This window comes from Dama dama, chromosome 7 (assembly GCF_033118175.1).
Source record: "Dama dama isolate Ldn47 chromosome 7, ASM3311817v1, whole genome shotgun sequence".
Classification (NCBI taxonomy): domain Eukaryota; kingdom Metazoa; phylum Chordata; class Mammalia; order Artiodactyla; family Cervidae; genus Dama; species Dama dama.
In genome coordinates this window covers 29,930,227-29,955,749 of record NC_083687.1, presented here as the reverse complement: position 1 = coordinate 29,955,749, position 25,523 = coordinate 29,930,227, and the positions used below count along the sequence as shown (strand labels likewise).

The 25,523-nt window shown below is 44.8% G+C and overlaps 1 protein-coding gene across 1 annotated transcript; it reads left to right on the top strand.

The window, feature by feature from the left end:
• The first annotated feature begins 273 nt into the window (after window positions 1-273).
• On the top strand, window positions 274-25,523 carry MUC21 (mucin 21, cell surface associated). The gene is made up of 6 exons (XM_061146261.1): window positions 274-389; window positions 1,019-1,212; window positions 1,797-1,928; window positions 17,015-18,462; window positions 18,824-19,001; window positions 25,168-25,523. Exons 1-6 carry the CDS (start codon window positions 274-276, stop codon window positions 25,521-25,523), a joined length of 2,424 nt encoding a protein of 807 aa, XP_061002244.1.

The window sequence follows — 25,523 nt, the reverse complement described above, 5'->3', positions numbered from 1 at the left end:
ATCTGCCATGTCCGGTACTCATTAAGACAGCAGCCCTGCTTTAAAACCATTCTGTGTCCAGACGTAGGTCCCAACAGAACACCTGCCCATCATCCATGCAGCTTTGAGTCTCACCCTTGCTAGAAGAGGATAAGGCAAGAGTGAAAGAGAAAGGCAAGAGAAAGGCTCTCTAGTTTGCCAAAGGCCTTCCAACCTTGACTCAGTCCAGAATCAAGCAGCAGAGTCTTGGGCAGCTTTTTGGCAACCCCCTTTGTGGGAGGCTGGAAGGCCATCATGGACACCAGTCCTGGTCTGGATCCTCCTGTCACTGGATCATCTGCCAAGACCCAGCTCTGGGCTGGGAGTGCCCTCAGGCCTGAGGAGCTCTCTGCATCTCCCGCTGCAGATCCGTAACGTGGGTTCTGAAAAGCAGGCAAGCCAGATGCAGAGGGAGCCCCAACATATGTGCCTAGAGAGAGCCTGGAGGCAGAGAGAGATGCCTGGTTCCCAGAGAAGGCTGGGGTGCTGTAGGAAAAAAGGAGGAGGCAGCCAGGTTTCCAGCCTCTTGGCAGATGGTGACTGATCACGTGACAGCTGCCAGGACAGGAGGTCACCCACCCTGGGAGGAAAGCAGATACCGCTAACCCCAGACTCTTAAACACTGAATTTTCCCAGCCCGGACCCTAATCAAAGAACTCAAACAAAATAAAGCAAAACAGCCAACCCGACCAATGCCTCCCCCTCAAGGCACCAAAATGGAGCACTCGGGGTCAAAGGGCGCCCTTTTGGGGGAGTAGGGGAGGTTCTTCATCTCCCCAAAGCAAAGAGGGACTCTGGGCCCCAGGGCGCGGCCCTGAATGTCTCCCTTCTCACTTGTCTCTCCCAGGATAATGATCACTTGGAAATCTAAGGACAAGTCCTTTAGCAAGCTCTGGAGCTGGGCTAGGGTTAGGAAAAATTACTTACGGAGGGAGTGGCAAGCCAGGGAATCGGCTCCCGGCTCACCCGCTTATCGCTGCCCCCGCTCCTGGGGCCCCAGTCCCGGGGGAGAGGAGGAGAACTCTGCCCTGGCCGGGGGCGCCCAAGATCCCAAGGTCTGGAGGGGGCTCCGGGTGCGAGAGCATAGGGGGAGCCTGAGCAGCCGGGGCGCCGGGTGCCCCAGGCGGGGACGCGGCCCTCAGTCCCTGGAGGTCCCACTTGACCTGCGGCTGCGGAACCCGAACCCGGCTCACCGTCTGGCGGAGGGCGGCACGAGAGGGCGACAGTCCCCGGCTGCAGACTCACCACTCTAGCTTCCCCCAGCGGAACGCCCGGCCTGGTGGGCTCCGGCCGATGCCCTCCAACTGCCTGGAAGCCCCTCTGACCAGGGAGAAGGCGGGCAGGGGGCTGTTTCAGGCGAGTCCCCTCTCCTGGCCTCAGCCACAGTCTCTGAGAGACCCACAACCTCTACTTAACATCTGTGCCCACAACATGCTCCACTTGGTTTTTGGCTGTGCGGGAATGCTGTGGGATTTAGTTCCCTGACCAGGCATCGAACCGCAGCCTCTTGTGCTGAAAGCGCTAGAGTCTTAACCACTGGACCACCGGGAAAGTTCCAGCACCCTCTATCGTCATCTCTGAATCCACCCAGGCCCCCTCCAAAGTCTCTGAGACTACCGGGCCTCAGCAACAACGTCCGTGTCCACCATAGCCTCCACCATCAGGACCACAACATCTGAGGGCACCATGGCCTCCGCCCGCAACCCTGAGGAGGACAGCTGCTTACACAGCCTCTAACACCACAGCAGTCTCCGCTAAAACCTCTGTGCCCTCCACAGCTACCACAGTGCCCAGTGAGACCACCACAGCCTCCATGGTGGCATCTGTGCCCATCACGGTCTCCACCAGTGAAACCACCACAGGCTTTGAGACCACCCACCATCACTTCTACCATAGCCTCAGGAACCCCTGTGGAGTCTGTGCCCACCCAGCCCTCTGAAACTACTGCGGCCATCTCAAAATACTGAGTATTGGTATTGGTCCAGGGGATGCGAAGGATACTTCACAAGTCAAATCTTGCTTGTTATTTGTCTTTCCAAATAAAGTGCTGGAACACAGCCACACCTATTTGTTTACATCTATAGCTGCTTTCCAGCTACTTTGCATAATTGTGACAGAGACTGTGACCAAATAGCCTAAAAATCTACCATCTAGCTCTTTATAGGAAGAGTTTGCCAATCTTGTTCTAGTCCAAGACCAAAACTAGTTTTTTTCATACTCTGGCACTTGCTGTAAAAAAAAACCCATCTCTGCACTTGCCACCAGCACTCATAATGGAACTGATTCTACCCACTTTGTTCTGACACCTTCTCCTATTCCAGTGACTGAGACTGTTCTATCAGCATACCACTTCTCACCTAAACACAACATTGCTGCGGACACCACCATCTCTAATGCCTCTTCTGTTATCAGGTCCTCCCTCCTTGTCTGAGTTCCCCCTCCTCCCACCCCGGTACCTGGGGTCACCATCTTCTTCATGTGGGTCAGGTTCTTCCACATCTATTTGGAGCACACTCAGCTCAACTTTGTTGATCACCACGACAGTGTTCAATTATATCACCTCTGCTCCAAGTCACGACCATTGCCTCATCCCTGGGTAAATCTTATTCTGTCATTTCTTCCTCCAGCACTATCCTTATACCCAGTGACTAGATCACAAGAGTATCAGACCCTGTTCCTTTTATCCCAGCACACCCTCTTCTCTGTGGGTGGCCACTTCCATAATTGAATAGACTTCCCACTTCTCCATCAGCCATGGTCACATTTCCTCAATCTTCTGCCTCCACCATCCTCAGTACCATCCATGCACGTATTCTACCTCCTCTTCTGTAAGACACTTGTCTCTATTCTGGGGACTGTGGCCTTGGGAAAATCACTTTCTACTGTCTCTCTTCCCACCACAACACCTTCCCTCAAACCAGCACCACAGTTGTGTTAGAGTCAACCCCTCTGCTCTAAGTACACCTGCCTCTCCATTAATTTTCTCCACTACAAGTGCATCATGTTGGGTAATCTATTTCCTAGGCACTAGGATCCCTGCAACAAAACCCAGATACCCCCATCTCTGTCACCCCAGCTCCTGGAGAGAACTCCACATCCCTGGGATAGCCCTGATGCCCCATATACCTCTGGCCTGGGCACATCCATTATTAGAGCATCATCCACCACCGCAGTGGCAGGGACTAGGACCACCAGGACAGGATGTCCCCATGAGCCAACCACCAGTCCTGGAACCAGCACCATCTCCCATGAAGCAAGCCCTGTCAGCACGGGCACAAACACAGTTAGTGTGATTCACATGCCAACACATGTGCTTCAACCAAGTGGATATTTGCAGCCCTGAGGCATCACCCTCATTTCTCTGGCTGCAGCTGTGGCTGAGTTGGACTAACGCAGGACTGAGTTTTGTCTGGTGAATTACTGTGCATGGAAATGAGGGGACCCACCTAGAAGATGAATCATGAATGGGAATGGAATAATAGAACTGGGACCAGTAAGACATTCAGAGCAAGAAAGCAGTGTGTGGCAAGGCACACAAATGCTAACCTCATCAACACGGGAGAGCAGCAGGAGCAAACTTGTATTCTCACTAAGTCAGAGTTATTGGCTTGTTGCACCAAAGGAGACTGCACACTAGAGGGACTAAGGAGCTTCTTACCAACTAAGGAAGAGGCACTGTAGTGTTGAGGAAAGCATGGAATTTGGGTGCAAGTTAAATCAAGCAGTTTTAATAAGCTTAGAACAAAGCAGGACTGTGTGTACGAGGATCCATAGCAACTGGAGACTGTGAAGTAGACCCGGTTTCCTTGGAAACTACAAAGTTACAAGAGACCTGGAATGTTATTCAGAAAGTGTCATCTCCCCCAGGGGTAGGAATTCCAGGCTGCTTCTCTACGGCAGAGTAACTTAAATTCTCCAGATAAGAATGGGCTATTTCCTTCTTACTGATAAAATTTCAAATGGCAAATTTGCAATAGTCTATGATTTCACAAAACTAAATTTTTCATTGACAAAATCATCAAAAGTGAGTAAGTCACTCAAAGAAGGGGGATGTTTTGATGCTTTACAGCTGCAGTGTGTCCTTGGGAAAAATACTTTCAGTGATCTTTGCATCTTGTTTGATCTACATTGTTATCCCAGCCTGGTGAACTGTAAGATAGACTTGTTACCTTCTCCATCAGATTTTTACTTTCTCACATGACTTAATACAAAGGCCACAAGAGGGAGCAAAACAGAAAATATAAATGATAGATTATATAGCAAGAAGTAGAAAAAAAGAAAACAAAGATGAAGTGGGGGCCCAAGAGAGAGGTAAGTACGTGGGTCTGTGTGGTGTGGATAGAGGCAAGGACAAAGGAAAACATATCTTTTTTTAAAAAATAGCTGGAACTAAAACTGAGTATTAATTTTAATTCTGTAATTCCTAAAAGACAAAGCAAGAAGACTACACTGTAATGTATTCCGTCTGCCAAACTAAAGACACAAGAGATTTCCTGAGAAGCAAATTGCATTTCCAGAAAAAAGGCACTCTCAAAGAAATCAAGAAATTTATCACATGAATCCTGTAATGAGACAGTAGACTCATAATAGAGTCTGTCTTCCACTATGATTTTGTAAAGGATCCAAAGCACATATAAAAAGGGGGCATTTCTTAAATTGATCTTATCTAAAATCCAGCCCACTCAAGTTCTCCATTTCTCATTTCAGGAGCAATATTTAAAATATTTACCAGCAGAATGGCACAGGCCTTGGTTTTGGTGCAGAGCCTGAGAAGAATCCTACTGTGTCAGGGTTATTTCTTTCATCTGATTGTGGCAAGTCCTGGGGTCCTGGGGGAAGGTCTTTGATTGGAGGGACTTTGCTCAGGGGGCTGTGTACAGTGGTTATTTATCAACTGATAGAGAAGAATTTTAATATTTTAATAACTGATGTGACCTGACCTTTATGCACAAATCTGGGTGCAAGTCTAGAATGGAGTATGAAGCACTATAAATTCAAAACATCTTCCCTACGACCTGAATCCCAGTAATTTTAAGGTGATGTTTGGCTGTGATTTTCATTTTGGTACTCCCAGGTAGATCCTCAAGTGTGTCTGCCATTCATGTTGAACGCACCTATCCAAGAGTGTGACTGTAAATAAAATAACATTTAGCAGTAAAAAAAAAAAAAAAAAGCTGGAACTATGCACTAAAAAAAGGGATCTTTAGAAAAGGATGAACATTTGGCCCCCAACAGATTTTTCACTGTCATAGATATCCCCACATGCTAATTCCCAGGATGAGGGTAAGGGGCTCTTTTCTCCTGTTTTATGATTTTACCCAAGTGAAAAGAAATTCACTTTTGTAGGTGCCTCTTGTGTGTGTAAATGTTAGTCACTCAGTCATGTCTGACTGTTTGTGACCCCAAGGACTGTAGCCCACCAGGCTGCTCTGTCCAGGGGATTTCCCAGACAAGAATACTGGAGTGAGTTGCCATGCCCTCCTCCAGGGGATCTTCCCGACACAGGCTTTGAATGTGTATCTCCTGCAATGCAAGGCAGATTCTTTACGGTCTGAGCCACCAGCGGGTACCTCTTAGCACACCTCAAATAAGTTGGACACAGTAAGAGAGGATAACAAGAAAATACCCTTAGCAAGGACAGAGCCCCAGAAACACCCGTTCTTGTATAGAGGAGGCTTCTGAGCTTTGAGAGCTGACCTATTTGGAGACCTAAAGCCCCCGACAGTTCTCTGGGGGTGGGACAAGAGTGACAGCCACATACCAGTGGCAGACGGCATTCCTGCATTCTATTCTCCATCCTAGTTTTAACCCTCTAATCTCTCTCTCTTGTTTTATTTTTTAAAAATATATTTATACTTTCTGGGGACTTCTCTGGTGGTCCAGTGATTAAGAATCTACCTTCCAATGCAGGAGATGTGGGTTCGATCCCTGGTCGAGGAACTAAGATCCCACATGCCACAGGGCAACTATTATAAGCCCATGAGCCACAACTATAGAGAAGCCCTTATACCTCAACAAATACCCAGTGCAGACGAAAAATTAAAAAAAAAAAAAAAATATATATATATATACACTTTCCTTTTTTGGCGGTATGTATTCCTGAAGTATACTTCAATGTATGTAGGATAAGCCAGAATAAATACACAATAAATAAATGAAAAATCCACACACCAGCCACAAATGGCTGGCATAATTTATAATCAACATACTTGCATTTCTTATTTCAGATTCTTTGATCCCTCCCAGCAGGGAGAACAAATTGTGACTTACTAGCCATGGACAATCCTCTAATTGTTTAAGGTAAAGATGTAATAATAATAACTAGTACTTTATTAACTGTGTACTAGGTGCGAGGTCCTGGTCTAAAGTACAAGAAAGCATTGTTCCTCCTTAATTCTGCTTACCCATCTTTGGGGCGTGTACTCTTTTTTTGGGGGGGGGGGCGTGTACTCTTATTATTCCATTTTATAGGCTAGACACTGGAGTCGGAGACTGAAGGTGCTTGTTGAAGATCACAGGGCGAGGTGGTGACAGAACTGGGGCTCTAACCCAAGTCTGCTTCATAGAAGAGTCTGTGCTCTTAGCCTCAGTGTTTAAAGCTGGTTCTTCAACTTTAGTTCCTTTATCTTAAAAAATAATTGAAGTGTAACTTACAAGAAGTGCACAGATCTCAAGTGTACACCTTAATTACTTTAAAAATGTGTACGTACCCGAATAACCACCAACCCATTCAAAATAGTGAACATTCCTAGCATCTGAGTAGTTTCTGGTGTCTACTCCCTGTCAATACCTGCCCAACCAAGTATTATTCTGACTTCTAATTTATGAACTCTCATAAGCTTCTTGTTTTTACCTGCCCTCATCAACATGTGACTTTCTTGGTTGCTAAACACAATGAAAGCCTCCCTATTTCTGGGAGACTCTACTCTTGGCTGTGGATTTGCCAAGGTAGAGAGCAATGATTGTAGCATTCACATAGAGAATATATAAGTGCAGTAATCAGGAAGGCTGCTTTCTCAGAGATGCTGAAAAAAAAAAAATTAATAAGAGGAAGAGACACACACACAAAGAATGGATAACAAGAGAAAATGTGTGATTTTTGGCAATCCAGGTTTTAAAGATCTGAAAGAAAAGGATTTAACTTTAATTATATATATTTTCTCTTTTATAAGAATTTTTAAAATAATTTTATTTATTTATTTTTGGCTGTGCTGGGTCTTTGTTGCTGTGTGGGCTTTGCTCTTGTTGTGGAGATCAGGGGCTACTCTCCAGTTGTGGTGCTCGGGCTTCTCGTTTTGGTGGCTTCTCTTGTGAAGCACAGAATCTAGTAGGATGCACGGACTTCAGTAGTTGTGGTGCCTGGGCTCTAGAGCACAGGCTCAATAGTTGTAGGCACGGGCTTAGACGCTCCGCAGAATATGTGATCTTCTCAGATCAGTGATCGAACCTGTGTCTCTTGCTTTGGCAGGTGGATTCCTTACCACTGAGCCTCCAGGGAAGCCCCTAGAAGGACATTTTTATTTCCCTGATAAAAAAAGAGGCATGTACAACCTCCATGACCACAGAAGTGGCATTGGTCTGGACCTTGACTCAGGATTGGGCTCTGGAATGTTCCATGGCCTAGAAAATGAACTGGTTCATGGAGGAGCATAGGCTTTAGATACAGGGTAGGCCATGGAGAGTGCCACGGATTGATGAAGGACAGGGAAGCCTGGCATGCTGCAGTCCACGAGGTTGCAAAGAGCTGGACATGACTGAGCAACTGAACAACAACCATGAAGGAGGTGGTTATGGCATGAATCCTGGAGGGAGTCAAAGACTGGAGGGAGCCATGACGAGGGGCATAAAGTGGATCACAGACAAGGCCACCAAGGAAAACTAAGAGGAAGGGGGAGTGTGGACATAGACTGGATATGAGGGAGGCTTTGGAAAAGGAAATACCACAGAAGAAGGGGGTTATAGAAGACAGGGGAGTGATTATAAAATGGGTCGAGATGGGCTTCCAATGGTCTTCAGAGAATTGGCCATGGAGATGGTCATGAGCAAGGTAAAAAAACAAAAAACAAGAGCCAGAGAAAAGACAGAGGTCACAGAGGCAGGATAGCCAGAAATACAGAGAGTGTTCTGGAGGAGACCTGCAGCCTCATCATATTTGGACATGAGCTCAAATTAAGATACTTCCAAAGCTTCACCATAGTTCAGAACCTCTTAAGAAGTCACAGTGACCAACCGTGCAACAATTTCTCTGCTTTCGTAATCCTCAAGTAATCACCTGTGCCCTTTTCAATTTGGAATTGTTTTTTATTTCCTCAGGACACAATGTGACTGGCAGGAAGAAGGATAACATTATTACAGCTTAAAAAAACACACTAACTCGTATTTCTGGTGGCAAGATGACTTATTTTTCGTTTACCTGTTTGAGCATTCTTTCTTTCCCCTCCTTTTCCCCTTTGTTACTGAGTGCTTACTATGTGCTTAGCACTGTACTAGGTAACTTTAAATGCACTATCATTTAACAAGTTTGAAATTGTAATCTAAAAACAATCTTTTGAGAACTTCTACTTTTCTACTAGTGGACAGGATGCATTAACCACCCCTCTTAATGAAAGCAACAAACATTGCTGGATAAAATATTGAAAAAAATCTTTGTAAATGTGTCAGTCACCTGGGTAGAAACTATCAATCAGTTGGGTAGATAGTAAGTAATATTTAGATCAACAACCAAGAGAATGCGGAGACTCAGAGAGGCTGAGGAAAGCTTTGAACCAACCTTCATATTGAAGGCATTTATCATATTTGTGTTTAAACTTACCTTTTCACAGTTTCTTTACACATAAGGTACAGAAAACAAAGTCCAGGACCTACATAAGGTGTGGAGTCTAACAGGAGACTCTAAAGAAAGCTGAGACCTAAAAGGGTTAAAGCCTCAGTGTTGTGGTTAAATAGAAGGAAATTGTATTGCCCACTTTGCGTATTGGCGATTGACACAAATGTTTGTCTCTAAACTTGCCGCTGAGTGGAAGGAGTTAAAAACCTCCCCTGAAAATTTGTAATTGCATGACATTCTTCATTTGGGTTTGTAGCTTCAAATCATACAAACTGGGTAGACAGAAAGCCACCTTTGACCTACTCATATCCTCCAGGTCTCCTTTATTTGGGGGGAGGTTCTCACTCCCCACTTTGTCTTTTCCAAATGCTATATGACAAGTAAGGAGAAAATCACTGCCACGTGCTACAATTAAAATCTCAAAATACACTTAACATCTATATATCTATGCTTTTCCTTTGTCCTTTATTATTGCTTGCTTATTATGTACAAAACATTGTTGTTGTTTAGTCGCTAAGTCATGTGCAACTCTTTTGCCACCCCATGGACTGTAACCTGCCCAGTTTCTCCGCCCATGGAATTTCCCTGCAAGAATACTGGAGTGGGTTGCCATTTCTTTCTCCAGGGGATCTTCCTGACCCAGGGATCAAACCCACGTTTCCTGCACTGGCAGGCGTATTCTTTACCACCTGAGCAGTAAAGAGCCACCAGGAAGCCTCCACTAAACACTGTGCTTTGCCTTTAAATACATCATCATTTATTTCTCAGAACAATCCAGTGAAAACTTAAATGTCTGGCTCTAAAATGGGCTCCCTGCCTTGACTTAAAATACACTGAAAAACTAAAGGTGGTGTACTAAAACTTCTTCTTAAATGTATCAGTGACTCAGCAGGACAATAAGGAATGCTAAAAGGAAAGACTAAAGTTAAAGTAGGAACCCAAGGAGTAAGGGGAATACTCAAGCCAACATTTGTCCAATCAGTGAACTTAAGCTTCCGGTAGCACAGCCTCAGTCAGACTGACCCAAGTAAGGACTCTCTAGATAGACCTTCACATAAAACTGAAACCTTCAGGGAGAGTGTAAAAACTAACCCACTCTTCCTCTAAAGAAATGTGAGCAAAATTGTCTGCCTCTAAAATCAATGCAGAGGAAGGAAGGATGGGGAAGTACCTTTTCAGAAACAATTTGTACACAATACTTTACATGGTTTGCAGCCCCAAATCATGCAAACTTGGTAATTCAGAAGAGCTCAAGCCTATGATTTAATTTAAAGGAATCTTCAAGTGGTATTGCCTCCCTATGCTTGGCAAAAACATGCAAATTTACTGTGGATAGTCAGAACTCATTTCGGGTTTCAAAGGACTTACACACATAATAGCACAAGAAAAATAAATTTATAGTCATAAATCTCAAAGCACTAATGAGGTACCACAAGTGAAAGCCAGCAACAAAACAAAACAAAACAAATAGCTGGATCAGATCCACAAAAAATCCTAAGTATTGTCATAGCTTTATGGTTGTCTACTAGTATCCACTCTCCATCTTTGACAATAGAATTCTTAAGTTTTAGTTGAGCACATGTCCACCCAGCAAAGGACTATATTTCCCAGACTCTCTTGCAGCTTACTGTAGCTGTGTGACTATATACCATTATATTAGATAATGGTATATATATATGCCTTATTTAACTTATATGCAGAATACATCATGTGAAATGCCAGGCTGGATGAAGCACAAGCTGGAATCAAGATTGCCAGGAGAAATATCAATAACCTCAGACATGCAGATGACACCACCCTTATGGCAGAAAGTGAAGAGGAACTAAAGAGCTCTTGATGAAAGTGAAAGGGGAGAGTGAAGAAGCTGGCTTACAACTCAACATTCAGAAAACTAAGATCATGGCATCTGGTCCCATCACTTCATGGCAAATAGATGGGGAAACAATGGAAACAGTGACAGACTTTATTTTCTTGGGCTCCAAAATCAATGAAAGATGATGACTGCAGCCATGAAATTAAAAAACATTTTTGAAATCAAGTGGGCCTTAGGAAGCATCACTATGAACAAAGCTAGTGGAGGTGATAGAATTCCAATTGAGCTATTTCAAATCCTAAAAATGATGCTGTTAAAGTGCTGCACTCAATATGTCAGCAAATTTGGAAAACTCAGTGGTGGCCACAGGACTGGAAAAGGTCAGTTTTCCTTTCAATCCCAAAAAAAGGCAATGCCAAAGAATGTTCACACTATTGCACAATTGCACTCAGCTCACACGCTAGCAAAGTAAAGCTCAAAATTCTCCAAGCCAGGCTTCAACAGTTTGTGAATGGTGAGTTCAAGTTGGATTTAGAAAAGGCAGAGGAATCAGAGATCAAATTGCCGACATCCACTGGGTCATCGAAAAACCAAGAGAATTCCAGAAAAAACATCTACTTCTGCTTTATTGATTATGCCAAAGCCTTTGTGCAGATCACAATAAACTGTGGAAAATTCAAGAGATAGGAATACCAGACCACCTTACCTGCCTCCTGAGAAATCTGTGTGCAGGTCAAGAAACAACAGTTAGAACCAGACATGGAACAACAGACTGGTTCCAAATTGGGAAAGAAGCACGTCAAGGCTGTATATTGTCACCCTGCTTATTTAACTTGTATGCAGAGTACATCATGAGAAATGCCAGGCTGGATGAAGCACAAGCTGGAATCAAGATTGCCAGGAGAAATATCAATAACCTCAGACATGCAGATGATACCACCCTTATGGCAGAAAGGAAGAGTAACTAAAGAGCTCTTGATGAAAGTGAAAGAGGAGAGTAAAGAAGCTGGCTTACAACTCAACATTCAGAAAATTAAGATCATGGCATCTGGTCCCATCACTTCATGGCAAATAGATGGGGAAACAATGGAAACAGCGACAGACTTTATTTTCTTGGGCTCCAAAATCACTGCAGATGGTGACTGCAGCCATGAAGTTAAAAGACACTTGCTCCTTGGAAGAAAAGCTATGACCAACCTAGACAGCATATTAAAAAGCAGAGACCTTACTTTGCCAAAAAAGGTCCATCGAGTCCAAGCTACGGTTTTTCCCATTGTCATGTATGGATGTGAGAGTTGGACTATAAAGAAAGCTGAGCACCAAAGAACTGATGCTTTTGAACTGTGGTGTTGGAGAAGACTCTTAAGAGTCCCTTGGACTGCAAGGAGATCCAATCAGTCCATCCTAAAGGAAATCAGTCCTGAACATTCATTGGAAGGACTGATGCTGAAGCTGAAACTCCAATACATTGGCCACCTGATGCGAAGAACTGACTCATTTGAAAAAAACCCTGATGCTGGGAAAGATTGAAGGCAGGAGGAGAAGGGGACAACAGAGGATGAGATGGTTGGATGGCATCACCGACTTGATGGATATGAGTTTGAGCAAACTCTTGGGTTGGTGATGGACAGGAAGCCTGGTGTGCTGCAGTCCATGGGGTCACAAAGCGTTGGACACGACTGAGCGACTAAACTGACGTGCTCCTTGGAAGAAAAGCTATGGCAAACGTAGACAGTGTATTAAAAAGCAGAGACATTACTTTGCCAACAAAGGTCAACTGTGTGACTATATTCTTATGGTGTGTAAGCAATAATCTCTTGTGAAGTTAAAAAAAACAAACAAGATAGACTTAACATACTTGATAATGTAAGAGTTGGGAGACATAATAAGATGTAATAAGAATGAAAGTGTTCCAAGGTCCTTATATTGTTTGAAGGAGCATAAAGATATTAATTACATTTAGACTGATAAGTATGCATGTCTTTTAGGAAAACTCTAAAAGGTGAAATCTGGAATTGAATTCACGACCTCCTCCTCCAAATAATTCTAGAGGGAAGAAGTTTTCTTTCTTAGAGTGCTATTGGCTTTCTGGCCACAGGACAGGATTACTGGGGGTCCAGAAGCCCACCCATCCCTGACTGGCACCTCACATCTCAGCCTCAGAAACCATCCAGGCGTGCATGCAAGCCTTTCCCAGCACACTCTGTCCCTTCTGACTTTCAGACTCAATTATTCCAAGCACCTTCATGTTTCCAGCCACCTCCTGCTTGCCAGCTTCTTTGTAGCAGATCTGACATGTTAAGGATGCCCGTTCACCTATAAATAAATTACCCGAGATGTTGCCTCTTCCATGAAGCTTCTCCTCACTGACAGGGAATGGAGACAGCTGACTTTGATCGTGCAGACAGCACTGGAACTCCCATCAACCCTACCCCCTCGCCCTGGCCCCAAGAAGTCTTCCCCATGAACTCCTCAAACCCTCCACTCATTTGCATTTCTTCAGTCATGCTCATTTAGCCAACTGCATGTCTTTTCTCCCTCTGGATCTGCGTCCACCCAGCTCGAAGTTCCTAAGGAACCTGGACCATGTATCTCCCTCCCCCAACAGAGTTGAGGTCTCCTGATGTGGTTGCTATGCTATACCCTCCTGGGAGATGCTTCATTAAGGCTGATGAGAAGGAACATTTGAAGGGTCCCAGGGAGGAAAAACTCCTATGAATTACTCTGAAGACAAACAAGAAGGGAACCCCTAAGGTTGAGAATCAAAAGGCGGCCCTTGGGGGTGGGGAGGGAAAGACTGGGAGTTTGGGATTAGCAGATAGAAACTATTCTACATCGGATGGATAAAGAACAAGGTCTTACTGTATAGCCCAAGAAACTATATTAAATCATAGTGAAAAAGAGTATGAAAAAGAATCTATATATCTGTGTAACTGAATCACTTTACAGCAGAAATTAACACAACATTGTAAATCAACTATACTTCAATAAAATTTTTAAAAGGGAGGGCCTACATCACCCCTTCACCTGCTATGAATATGACAAGTAGTTTGTTCCTGCATATTCAACACTCTCTCCCACCCTCATCCCCCATGCCTTAGAGACCCCAAAGATAACTACATTGCCCATGGGTCTCTCTTTCCCTGTTCAGTCATTGTGCATTGTTGAGTGCCTACTGCATACTCAGCAATGTACCATCTGTCTTCTGCCTGTATCCCAGGAGCCCAGATCCCTAGTTACTACTCTCTTTTAAGTCTCATATTTTTTTGATTCGGAGATGTGGGGTCCTGCCCCCTCAGCTCAGTCTGTTAGGGTTTCTTTCATGCTAAAAGCAAACACACAGCACTTCGTGACTAGGAAACAAAGTCATGAACTGGAACAGGTTTCTGACCCCGTTTTTGCCTCAAGGGTGGGTCCCTTCCACTCTGACAATCTTGATTTCCTTATCCAATCCTACTTCCTGCTCAAACCCAGCCCAATGCCCTGCCTACTGTGATCATATCATTCTCCTTTCTCACCTTCCTCTTGACCCCCAGTCTATTTCTTCCCAGACTCAGTATTGTTTTGTTACTTGCTCATAGCTGGTTGAAAAACAGGTCGATTTCCCAACTCCTCCCCAACCTATTTGAAGCTATAAAGGCCCCTGCAGTTTATCCATGATAAAGAAAGAGGCAACAACATCGTGCGAAGAAAGCTTAAGTAACCCAGGCATCTCATCTCCCACCACTCAAGCTCAAGATTCTTTCCAAGAACATATACTTAGGAGACCTAAGCTCTTGGAAGCTCCAGCCTTTATCTCTTCACCTTGAACTCTCCTTTTCAAGATACTCTTCTTTGCCTTCTAGGTCTTGGCCACATCTGGGATCCAAGCACCTTGTTTACCAGCCACGAAGAGGAAGATCAAGATGCAGAAAAGAAACATTCACCTTAAGTATTGCTTACTGTTGCATCTCCTACTATTACAACATGGTGAGTGCTTTTCTTTAAAGGTGGGTGGTCTGTGAACTTTTGAGAGATTATGGGAGATGATGATCACCATTAGGAACAGCTCTGGTTTTCCTCCATAGACTGAGGGTCATTTCACTCTAGTCACTTCAGTCCAATAAGGTACCACCCAGGAGGCAGTCAAGCACAGTGCTTAGAACTGTGGACTTTGGTGTCCAGTTGTCAGTGTTTGAATCATGGCTCCATCTGTTACCTATGCACTTTAGGTTAGTTAGCTGCTCTGTGCCTCAGTTTATGCATCTATAAAATGGCAATAATCCATGAGATATGGCTAGAGAGCTAAATATTAATAACAAGAAGAATTGACTTATTTAAAAATATCCCTCTTCTATATTCTATAGACTTAATTTTTCTCCTGTCCTTAACCCTGATTCCCCAATCAGCCTAAGTCAGCCTCAGACCAAGGAGAAAAGGATTTAAGAGTCAAAACTAACTCCCACTCTGTTCCACACTTCTGACACTCTATTAAACACTCCTTGGGCCATCTTCTATTGTGCAACTAGGAAGCATGACTTCTAAGAGAATCCTTTAATTTTTATTTTGGCTGTGCCACATGGCTTGCAGGATCTCAGTTCCCCAAACAGGGAATGAACCTGAGCCATTTGACAGTGAAAGTGCCGAATCCTAACCACTAGACACCAGGGAACTCCCTGAGAATTCATCATTTTGAATCAAAATTAGCCCTCGTAGAATTTTGACGCACCTACTCTGTTCTTCAAAACTTCTCAGATCAAATCCATTTCCTCTTTTACATGTCACCCCTACTCTTGTTTATCTCAGTTTCTTTTTTAAAATTATATCTTGTGTATGTATATGTTTTTGGCTGTGCTGGGTCTTCCTTGCTGTGAGAGGGCTTTCTCTAGTTACAGCAAGTGAGGGCTACTCTCTAGTTGCTGTGCTTAGGATTCTCATTGTGGTAGCGTCTCTTGTTGCGGCTTGAGGGCTCTGGAGTATGCAGGCTTCAGTAGTTGTGGTACATGGGCTTAGTTGTGGTAAGTGGGCTTAGTTGCCTTGTGGCACCTGGAATCTTTCCAGACCTGGGATCGAACCTGTGCCCCTGCGTTGGCAGGCACACTCTCAACCACTGGACCACAAGGAAGTCCTCATCTCAGTTTCTTATTTAGTTTTACTCATGATTCTGATCTTAACTCCAATTTGTACTCCATTGCAGACTTCACGGGGGAGTGGGGCTTTCCCCAAATAGAGCTAAGTTCTAATCGTATATTATATAACTCAGTACGTAAAGCATCTATCTGCAATGCAGGAGACCTGGGTTCAATTCCTGGGCTGGGAAGTTCCCCTGGAGAAGGAAATGGCAACCCACTCCAGTATGCTTGCTGGAGAATCCCATGGACAGAGGAGCCTGGCAGGCTACAGTTCATGGGATCTCAAGAGTCAGACACAATTTAGCGCTTTCTTTCTTTCTTTCTAATCCTATGTTAGTTCAAATAAGCTTGAGGAAGAAACACACCTGTGTGGGGTGAGGTGATAGGCACTCAGGTCCAAGTTAGTAGTAAAATGAACCAGAAATGAGATAAATTTTATGTGGGGAGCCTGAGTGTCTTTGTCCTTCAAGGTAGTGAGAGGCAAAAAACAGGCACAAACTTAACTCCACCTGAGCCTTCAGGAAGGTGGAAATGCTTCCCTGTACCTGTAGATTTTGATTTGCAGACCTTAATCCTGAGAGATCTTTTATATCTCAGCTACATATAACTTGTTCTTTTCCAATCTTTGCCTTGTGATCAGGAGCTCCTGGAACTTGAATACATATATAATCACCCAGATACCTAGTCCCATCTCAGATTCTGATTCATTTAGTCTAGTGTGGTTTGCCTAGAAATCGTTATTTTTAACAAGCTTCCCAGATAATTCTGATATAGATGGTTTCTGAATAACACTCAGAAATATTTTTCAAGAAAGAAGTTATACCAATTTAAAAATTAATTAGCCAATATATACATTTCACCTGGGTTCTACAATTCCTTTATAATACATCTGTGTTAAATATTGTACAGTAGTTGATGGAATAAGCTCATTCTCAGTGAAATTAGGTCATGTAACCCTGGTTTTAGAGGTGGATGTGGAGGATGACCTAGCTTGGTGGTTAAAAATGCAGATTCAATAGCCTAGGTTCAAATTCCTGTTCTACTGCTTACTAGCTGTATAAACTTGGGCAAGTGTCGACATTTCTAAGCCTCAATTTTTTCATCTTAGCTGTTGATAATAATAATATCTATTTCATTGGGCTGTACTGAAACATTAAATAGAATTATCCAGGTAATGAATTTAACCAGGCATTGAGCAGAAAGTATAAATGCTCAATATATGTCATCATTTATAATTATCATTAGGCATAACCTCCAGTAATACTAGTACAACTGTCAACAATGAATCCAGCCCAACTTCCAGTGAACCCACTACAGCCACCACTGGATCCAGTGCAACCTCCAGTGAGACTAGTATAGCCTCGAACACTGCATCCAGCATGACCCATGGTAGTCCTAGCACAGCCACTAATGCTGGATCCCAAGAGACCTTCAGTGGATCCAGCTCCAGTACTGAATCCAGTGTGACCTCTGGAGGGTCCAGCACAACCTCTGACAATGGATCTAGCATGATCTCTGGAGGGTCCAGCACAACCTCCAGTACTGGATCTAGCATGACCTCTGGAGGGTCCAGCACAACCTCCAGTACTGAATCCAGCATGACCTCTGGAGGGCCCAGCACAACCTCCAGTACTGGATCCAGCGTGACCTCTGGAGGGTCCAGCACAACCTCCAGTACTGAATCCAGCATGACCTCTGGAGGATCCAGCACAACCTCTGACAATGGATCTAGCATGACCTCTGGAGGGTCCAGCACAACCTCCAGTACTGGATCTGGCATGACCTCTGGAGGGTCCAGCACAACCTCCAGTACTGAATCCAGTGTGACCTCTGGAGGGTCCAGCACAACCTCTAGTACTGGATCCAGCATGACCTCTGGAGGGTCCAGCACAACCTCCAGTACTGAATCCAGTGTGACCTCTGGAGGGGCCAGCACAACTTCCAGTACTGGATCCAGCGTGACCTCTGGAGGGGCCAGCACAACCTCCAGTACTGGATCCAATGTGACCTCTGGAGGGGCCAGCACAACCTCTGACACTGGGTACAGTGTGACCTCTGGAAGGGCCAGCACAACCTCCAGTACTGGATCCAATGTGACCTCTGGAGGGTCCAGCACAGCCTCTGACACTGGATCCAGCGTGACTTCTGGAGGGGCCACCACAACCTCCAGTACTGGATCCAGCATGACCTCTGGAGGGGCCACCACAACCTCTGACACTGGATCCAGCGTGACCTCTGGAGGGGCCAGCACAACCTCCAGTACTGGATCCAGTGTGACCTCTGGAGGGTCCAGCACAGCCTCTGACACTGGATCCAGCGTGACCTCTGGAGGGTCCAGCACAACCTCCAGTACTGGATCCAGTGTGACTTCTGGAAGAGCCAGCACAACCTCCAGTACTGGATCCAGTGTGACCTCTGGAGGGTCCAGCACAGCCTCCAGTACTGGATCCAGTGTGACCTCTGGAGGGGCCAGCACATCCTCCAAAACTGGATCCAGTGCAATCACAGGAGGCTCTGATACACCTTTTCTAATTGGAACACACACAACGTCTAACAAAAGTAACACAAGTGCTGCAACTCCAGTGGAGGAAGTGAAGCCCACTGGGTCCCTGAAGCCATGGGAAATCTTCCTCATCACTCTGGTCTCAGTTGTAGTGGTCGTGGGATTCTTTGTTGGGCTCTTCTTCTGCGTGGTGAGTGCCTAATACGTAGGAAAGTGCCTGGGGGGAAGGAGTAGCAGGAACATAAGGAAATGAAGTGTGAATAGTAGGACCATCAAGTTAGGGGTGAGTAGGGAGGAAAGAAAGATCAGGAGAAAGGTTTTAAAGAGAAACAGGAAGTTAGAAACAGAGGAACCAATCAATGTGCAGAGGAAACGACTGACTTTTGGGGCAGGAGGGCAAAAGAAGAAATAAAGACTGTAAGGACTGGTGAAAGAACTATCATGTGAGGGAGATGGTTTAAAGGGGGAGAAGATTCCAGCAAGTATCCCTGGTGAAGGCTTGCTGGCGGTGGGGGACCCAGTTCTGAAAGGATTCTGCCTTCTTTTTCTAGAGAAACTCCCTGTCCGTGAGAAGTGTCCTTGACACAGCTGTCTACCGCCCCCATGGCCCCAACCTCAGCCGGGGCCCTGGAGGGAATCACGGAGCCCATCACAGGCCAATGTGGAGGCCTGCCAGGCCCTGGAACAGACCCATATCCTCAGGAACCATGGAGATGAGAGAAAGTCACAGTGGGTTCTGAGTGGCTGCTGAAGCCATGGAGCCACATTCCTCAGAGAGAAAGCCAGCCTGGGGGACCAGAGATCTGAGTGTCCTTTCATTCGTCCTCAGGAGCCCCCTCCCAGCTTCATTTGGGTCTCTGCCAGGCTTGGGGAAGACACTTCCTCTTTCTCTCTTCCTCTTTCTCCTCTTTTCTCTTTTACTAGATGTTGGAAAGAGACTCTGTTGGTCTTTAAGCTAAGAAATAAACACATGAAATTAAATCACAGAGAGAACTTGTGTGTGCACATGAGTGGGTATCTGCTGTGCTGAGTTGAATCTCCCGGTTGTATGAGAGAACCCCATACCAGAATCCACTTGGCATTCAGAACCTCCACGGTAAAATTTGGATACCTCATTCATATCTGTCCCCTTTTTCTAATTCTTTTTGCCCAAAGCAGGAACCCTATGTCTGCAAGACTCTCCCAGACTGACAGAACTGAATCAGGAGAGAGGAGAAAGGAGGGCAGCTGCCAGGATCCTACAGGCTCATGGGATTAGGCCTGCGGTTCATAGAGATTACATTATAGCACATGCAGAACCCAGAGCATGACAGGCAGTGGTTTCCTGTGGGCAGGGTGGCGTCACTCAAAGTCACAGTATTCATGCCATTTACACTTGCTCCTGACTTGGATTACTTGTCAGAGTAAAGGTGTTAGTTGGTCCTTTCACTCTGAGAGTGCTGCCTCTGGAAGCAGAGAGAAAGTGCTTCCTGTTTTTATTGAGGGAAAGAATTCCTGACTTTACCAAGAGGCTCATGGCAGGAACACCTGGGGTTAAGCCAAGATTCTCATGAATTCCCCTTCCACAGCAGCTGCACATGCCCCTTTCAAGGTCTAGGATAGAAGGCTACCTGATCCTACAGGTCTTGGAAGACAGAGAAGAGCTGTGTTGAAAAAGGCTAGTGGCTCTGAATCCATGAGGCAGTGACAGGGCTTCCACCTGGGACAGAGCCCTCAGGAAAGAACTAGCAGGTTTTTGGTGGGTTCACCCCAACTCACAGCAGTGGGAACTGCTCTGCCTTCCACCACTCACTGGGTTTCTCAAGTGTCAGCAAACCAGACAGTTGATCCTAATCAATGAGGCCATGATGAGCCATATGCAGGCCCACCACCACCACCACCACCACCATCCTCTTACCTAAAGGGACCCAGCAACCAGAAGGATAAGCTGAGTTGAACCCCCTGGAAAGTTGCCTCCCACTGGTGTGAACTGTGGAAAGTATAATGTGAAAAATGTAAAAACAAATGAGATTGGAGAATTATTTTAAAGTAGTCCATTTAAATAATTAAAAATTACAAAACATGCATTTTCACATTTAAATTGTAATAGACAAATTTAAGGAAGTTGGCTGAGAATAAAATTAATTATCTGGAAGATCAAGTGGGAAAAGTAGCTCAATTAGACACAAGAAATCAGAGATGAAAATCACCCAGAAAATAGAAGACACTTAGAGGATTGATTCAGGAGGACTAACACATGAGTAGTAAAGTTCAAAACAGAGAAAAAGGGAAGAGATAGACCAGAGGGAGTAAAAGAACAAGAGGGAAGAAAGAATTTAGTCTGCAATTAGAAAGGGCTTATTAATGACTGTAAATATACTAAACCCCTCAATTCAGTTCAGTTCAGTCACTCAGTCATTTCCAACTCTTTGCTAACCCATGGACTGCAGCCCACCAGGCTTCCCTGTCCATCACCAACTCCCGGAGTTTACTCAAACTCATGTCCATTGAGTTGGTGATGCCAGCCAACCATCTCATCCTCTGTTGTCCCCTTCTCCTCCCACCTTCAATCTTTCCCATCATCAGGGTCTTTTCAAATGAGTCAGTTCTTCGCATCAGGTGAACAAAGCATTTCTCATGATGTATTCTGCATATAAGTTAAATAAGCAGGGTGACAATATACAGCCTTGATGTACTCCTTTCCCAATTTGGAACCAGTCAGTTGTTCCATGTCTGGTTCTAACTGTTGCTTGTTGACTTGCATACAGATTTCTCGGGAGGCAGGTCATATGGTCTGGTAGTACCATCTCTTTAAGAATTTTCCACAGTTTGTGGTGATCCACACAGTCAAAGGCTTTGGCATAGTCAGTAAAGCAGAAGTAGATATTTTTGTGGAACTCTCTTGCTTTTTTGATGATCCAACAGATGTTGGCAATTTGATCTCTGGTTCCTCTGCCTTTTCTAAACCCAGCTTGAAGATCTGGAAGTTCACCGTTCACATACTGTTGAAGCCTGGCTTGGAGAATTTTGAGTATTATTTTGCTAGTGTGTGAGATGAGTACAATTGTACAGTAGTTTGAACATTCCTTGTCATTGTCTTTCTTTGGGACTGGAATGAAAACTGACCATTTCCAGTCCTGTGGCCACCACTGAGTTTTCCAAATTTGCTGTCATATTGAGTGCAGCACTTTAACAGCATCATTTTTAGGATTTGAAATAGCTCAACTGGAATTCCATCACCTCCACTAGCTTTGTTCATAGTGATGCTTCCTAAGGCCCACTCGACTTTGCAAACCTCATTAATATATCTATTTTAAACAGATGAACTATATGTGATATAAATTATATTCTCAATAAAGCTGTAAAAATGTTACCCAGCAGGCATAACTTGTGACTAAAAATTTTGATTTCCAAAGATAAACAGCAATAGGCACTTCAAGATAGAGGGAAATGAAAAGTGAGAGCACCACAGTGAGTAACTCAGCTTGTGGTTAAATCACATAGTTACGCTGTGAACATCTCATTAGTCCCAGCAACTGGAGTGTGTACGTAGGGTTAAGAAGCATCATGACTCAGCTTTCATCATGGGATCCACTTACATGAACGAAACACATTTGAACCCGACAAAACCCCAGCTCACCCAGCAGGTTTGACCCAAGCAGAGGTCTAGGCAGTGGATGGGATTAAGCACTTTTGCACTGCTGGCCTAGCACAAGGATCTTTAAATGGAGTTTGTGCATACTCTTGGAGATATATGAAGGCTTCTAAAGAGTATTATGCATTAGTGGGGTGCCTTAACGGATGGGAATCATCTTCCCAATTTTCAGCTTCCATATGGGTTTTTTCGCCTGTGGTCAAAACATCAGCTAGTTATACTTTTCTAGTTCCCCTTCTACAGCCACCCACCCTTTACCTTCCAGCCCCTATATTATTATGGTGCATTTCCCTGGGATGCAGAAAATTCCAGGGTGCAGACTTCCCTGGTGGTCCAGTGGTTAAGAATCTGCCTGCCAATGCAAGGGATGCAGACTGAATTCCTGGTTGGTGAACTAAGAGGCCACATGTCGCAGAGCAACTAAGCCCAGGTGCCACAAGAAAAGATTCCACATGATGAGATGAAGATTCCATGTGTTGCAAGTAAGACCCAATGCAGCTAAATAAATAAATATATTTTTGAAAAGTCTATAAATAATAAATGAGGGAGAAAAGAACACTCCTACACTGTTGGTGGGAATGTAAATTGGTACAGCCATAATGGAAAACAGTATGGAGTTTCCTTAAAAAACTGAAAAGAGAGTTACCATATGATCCTGCAATCCCACTCTTGGGCATATATCCAGAGAAAACTCTGATTCAAAATGATACATGAACCCCAATGTTTGTAGCAGCACTATTTAGTTGTAGCAGCCAAGACATGGAAGAAAACTTCCATAAAAGACATGGAAGATATCCACTGACAGATAAATGGATAAAGAAGATGTAGTATATATATACAATGGACTATTGCTCAGTCATAAAAAAAATAATGAAATATGCCATTTGTAGCAACATGGATGGATCTAGAGATTATCATATTCAGTGAAGTTAGTCAGACAGAAAAACACAGATATCATATGATAGCACTTATATGGCTTCCCAGGTGGCTCAGTGGTAAAGAATTTGCCTGCCAATGCTGGAGACCCAGGTTTGATCCCTGATTGGGAAGATTCCCTGGTTTGGGGCTTCCCTGGTAGCACAGTCGGTAAAATATCTACCTGCAGTGCAGGAGACCCAGGCTTGATCCCTGGATTGGGAAGATCCCCTGGAGAAGGAAATAACAAGCCACTTCAGTATTCTTGCCTGGGATATCCCAAGGGGAAAGGAGACTGGTGGGCTGCAGTCCATGGGGTTGCAAGAGCTGGACACAACAGAGAGACTAAATCACCATCACCAAGAGTCAGCTACCAGACAACTAAAGACCACCCCTATTGCCCAAGCCTGCTGAAATTATTCATACTAACCAATCCTAAATATATAGAACCTAAAAAATGACACAAATGAACTTATTTACCAAACAGAAATAGACTCACAGACTTATGGTTACCAAAAAGACAGTTAGGGGGAGGGAGATATATTAGAAGTTTGAGATTAACATATGCACAGTACTATATATAAAAAAAGTAAACAACAAAGGACCTCCTGTATAACACAGGGAACTATATTCAATATCTGTAATAATAATAATATAGTATAATCTATAATGGAAAAGAATCTGAAAAAGAGTATGTATAATATGTATTATATATATATTACTGAATCAACTTGCTGTACACTTGAAACTGACACAACATTGTAAATTAACTATACTTCAATTTTAAAAAATCCTCAAGGTAGGAGAAACTTGGAAAAGGATAAACCATTCATTTTTATACTTCTGACTTTTTAATCTAGATCTTCTACAATACATTTGCTGTGCTTTGCTTTGCTTACTGTTGTTAATTTCAGGTTCAGTTTCAGTAAAATAAATACCTGAGGAAAAAAAAAAAAACATGAGAGTTTGTGATTTTAGTCAACCAACCAGGTGGATTGTGAAATGTGAGAGGATCATTCTCTTAAAATAGTCACATCTTTCTCTTTTAGGGGGATACTCTTCTGCCTCTGAGAAACACTTATTATGCCCATGATTTTGGCCTGGATCCACTGTTCTGCAGCCTGGACAATAAACTGAGTCATGGAGGGGCCTGTGGCCTTGGCCATGAAGAAAGCTACAATGTGGCCCGTGAATTGAGTCACAGTCAAGAAGGTGATCGTGAAAATGAGTCATCAAGGTTTCTACTGAAGAGGCCATGATGAAAACCACAGGCTTGGGGTCATGGACGAAACCATGGAAAAGGACACACCAGTGACAGCCACAGAGCAGATCTTAGTGGAGTCATTGAAGAGGGCATGGCCATAGATGCTGGGGAGTGGGAGACATTTTAAGGGAGGAAACCTTGATGGAGAAGAGGATCATGGAGGTGAAGACAAAGATTTACCATAATGAGGGAGTGAGTCATGATGGAAGACCAGAATGCTCCCAGGAAATAGCCATAGGTTATAGCCTGTGTCAAGGACAAGAATAAGCAAAGCCTTCCCATGTCTGACAACCAAAGTTACAGTGTTGGAGCAGAGTGTTGTTTCAGAAGAGACTCATAGCTTCATCAGGCTTAGCAATGATGTCAAGTATGTTCCCAGGGCTCTCCTCATAACTTAGAATTCTAGGATCAAGGAAGTTGCTTGACTGGATATTGGGATGGGCACAGTAACAACTCTTATGGTCACTGCTTCCCCATCTTTCCTCCACTCAGTTCATTTCAGTGCCCTCCAGAGCTTGACTTTGTCTTTAAGAAGAGTCTTCCTCCCTTCTTCTGTCTCCTCCAGACGTTGTGCGATGAAGAAGAAAATTACTAGCCACTTTAAGAAATATACATACTCTAAGAAATAAAAGTTTATTAATGCATGTTGTATCTAGATGAAATGGTCATCTTTTTAACTTTGTGTTTGTTTCGCTATCATTTTGCTTCTGAGTGACTTCTCAGAAGTCACTCATGATTTTTTTAAAAAATATACCATCATTTAGTCCTCACAGCAATCCCACGAAGTTCAAATTATAATCCCTATTAAGTAGATGAGAAAAATGTCACTCAGAAAAACAGCTAAGGTGCGGAGCCTTGGGCGGGCAGAGGCCGGGCGGCCCAGGCACTGCCTCGGGACTCGGGACTCAGGGCGCGACCGAGCGGCTGCAGGGGTGGGGCGGGCTAGACGAATAACAGGGGGCCGGGCGCCGCGGGTTCGAGGCCGGGCGCAGCGCAGGGAGGCCGCGCCACCCCGGGGCAGCTGCCCGGCGGCGAGTTTGCTCCGCAGCTGAAATAAGGCTGGAGCCGGCGGGGGCCCTCAGAACCCTCTGGCAACCGGGGCCCGGAGTCTTCGGGGAGCAGCTGCTTCCTGGGACGCCCTCCTGGACGTCCCCGCCGAAGGGTGACGGTTCAGGGCCCCCGGCAGAAGGCGCCTCAGGGAGACTCCCGGCGGGGCCCTGCAAGCCGCGGGAGACCACCCCCGGGCCGCGAGCAGGGAGAAAGGGGCTCAGTGGAGACGCGGGCCGGGAACCGAAGGAGCCGGAGCGCGGCGGCGCGGGGCCGGGCCTCCCGCGAGCGGGGCTGGGCAGCTTCTTGGCTGGAGACGGGCTCTGGGACCCTCTTGTGCTGGGGCCTCGGCGACCTGCCGCGCGGGAAGCACGGCTACGGAGTGGTCTAG

Bases quoted from the DNA above. Each gene is read 5' to 3' on its own strand.
- MUC21 (XM_061146261.1), top strand. From the start codon at position 274: ATGGACACCAGTCCTGGTCTGGATCCTCCTGTCACTGGATCATCTGCC. The intron at 1,213-1,796 runs GTCTGGCGGAGG...TGCCCTCCACAG, and splicing joins GAACCCGAACCCGGCTCACC to CTACCACAGTGCCCAGTGAG. The intron at 19,002-25,167 runs GTGGGTTCTGAG...GGGGGCCCTCAG, and splicing joins GGAGATGAGAGAAAGTCACA to AACCCTCTGGCAACCGGGGC.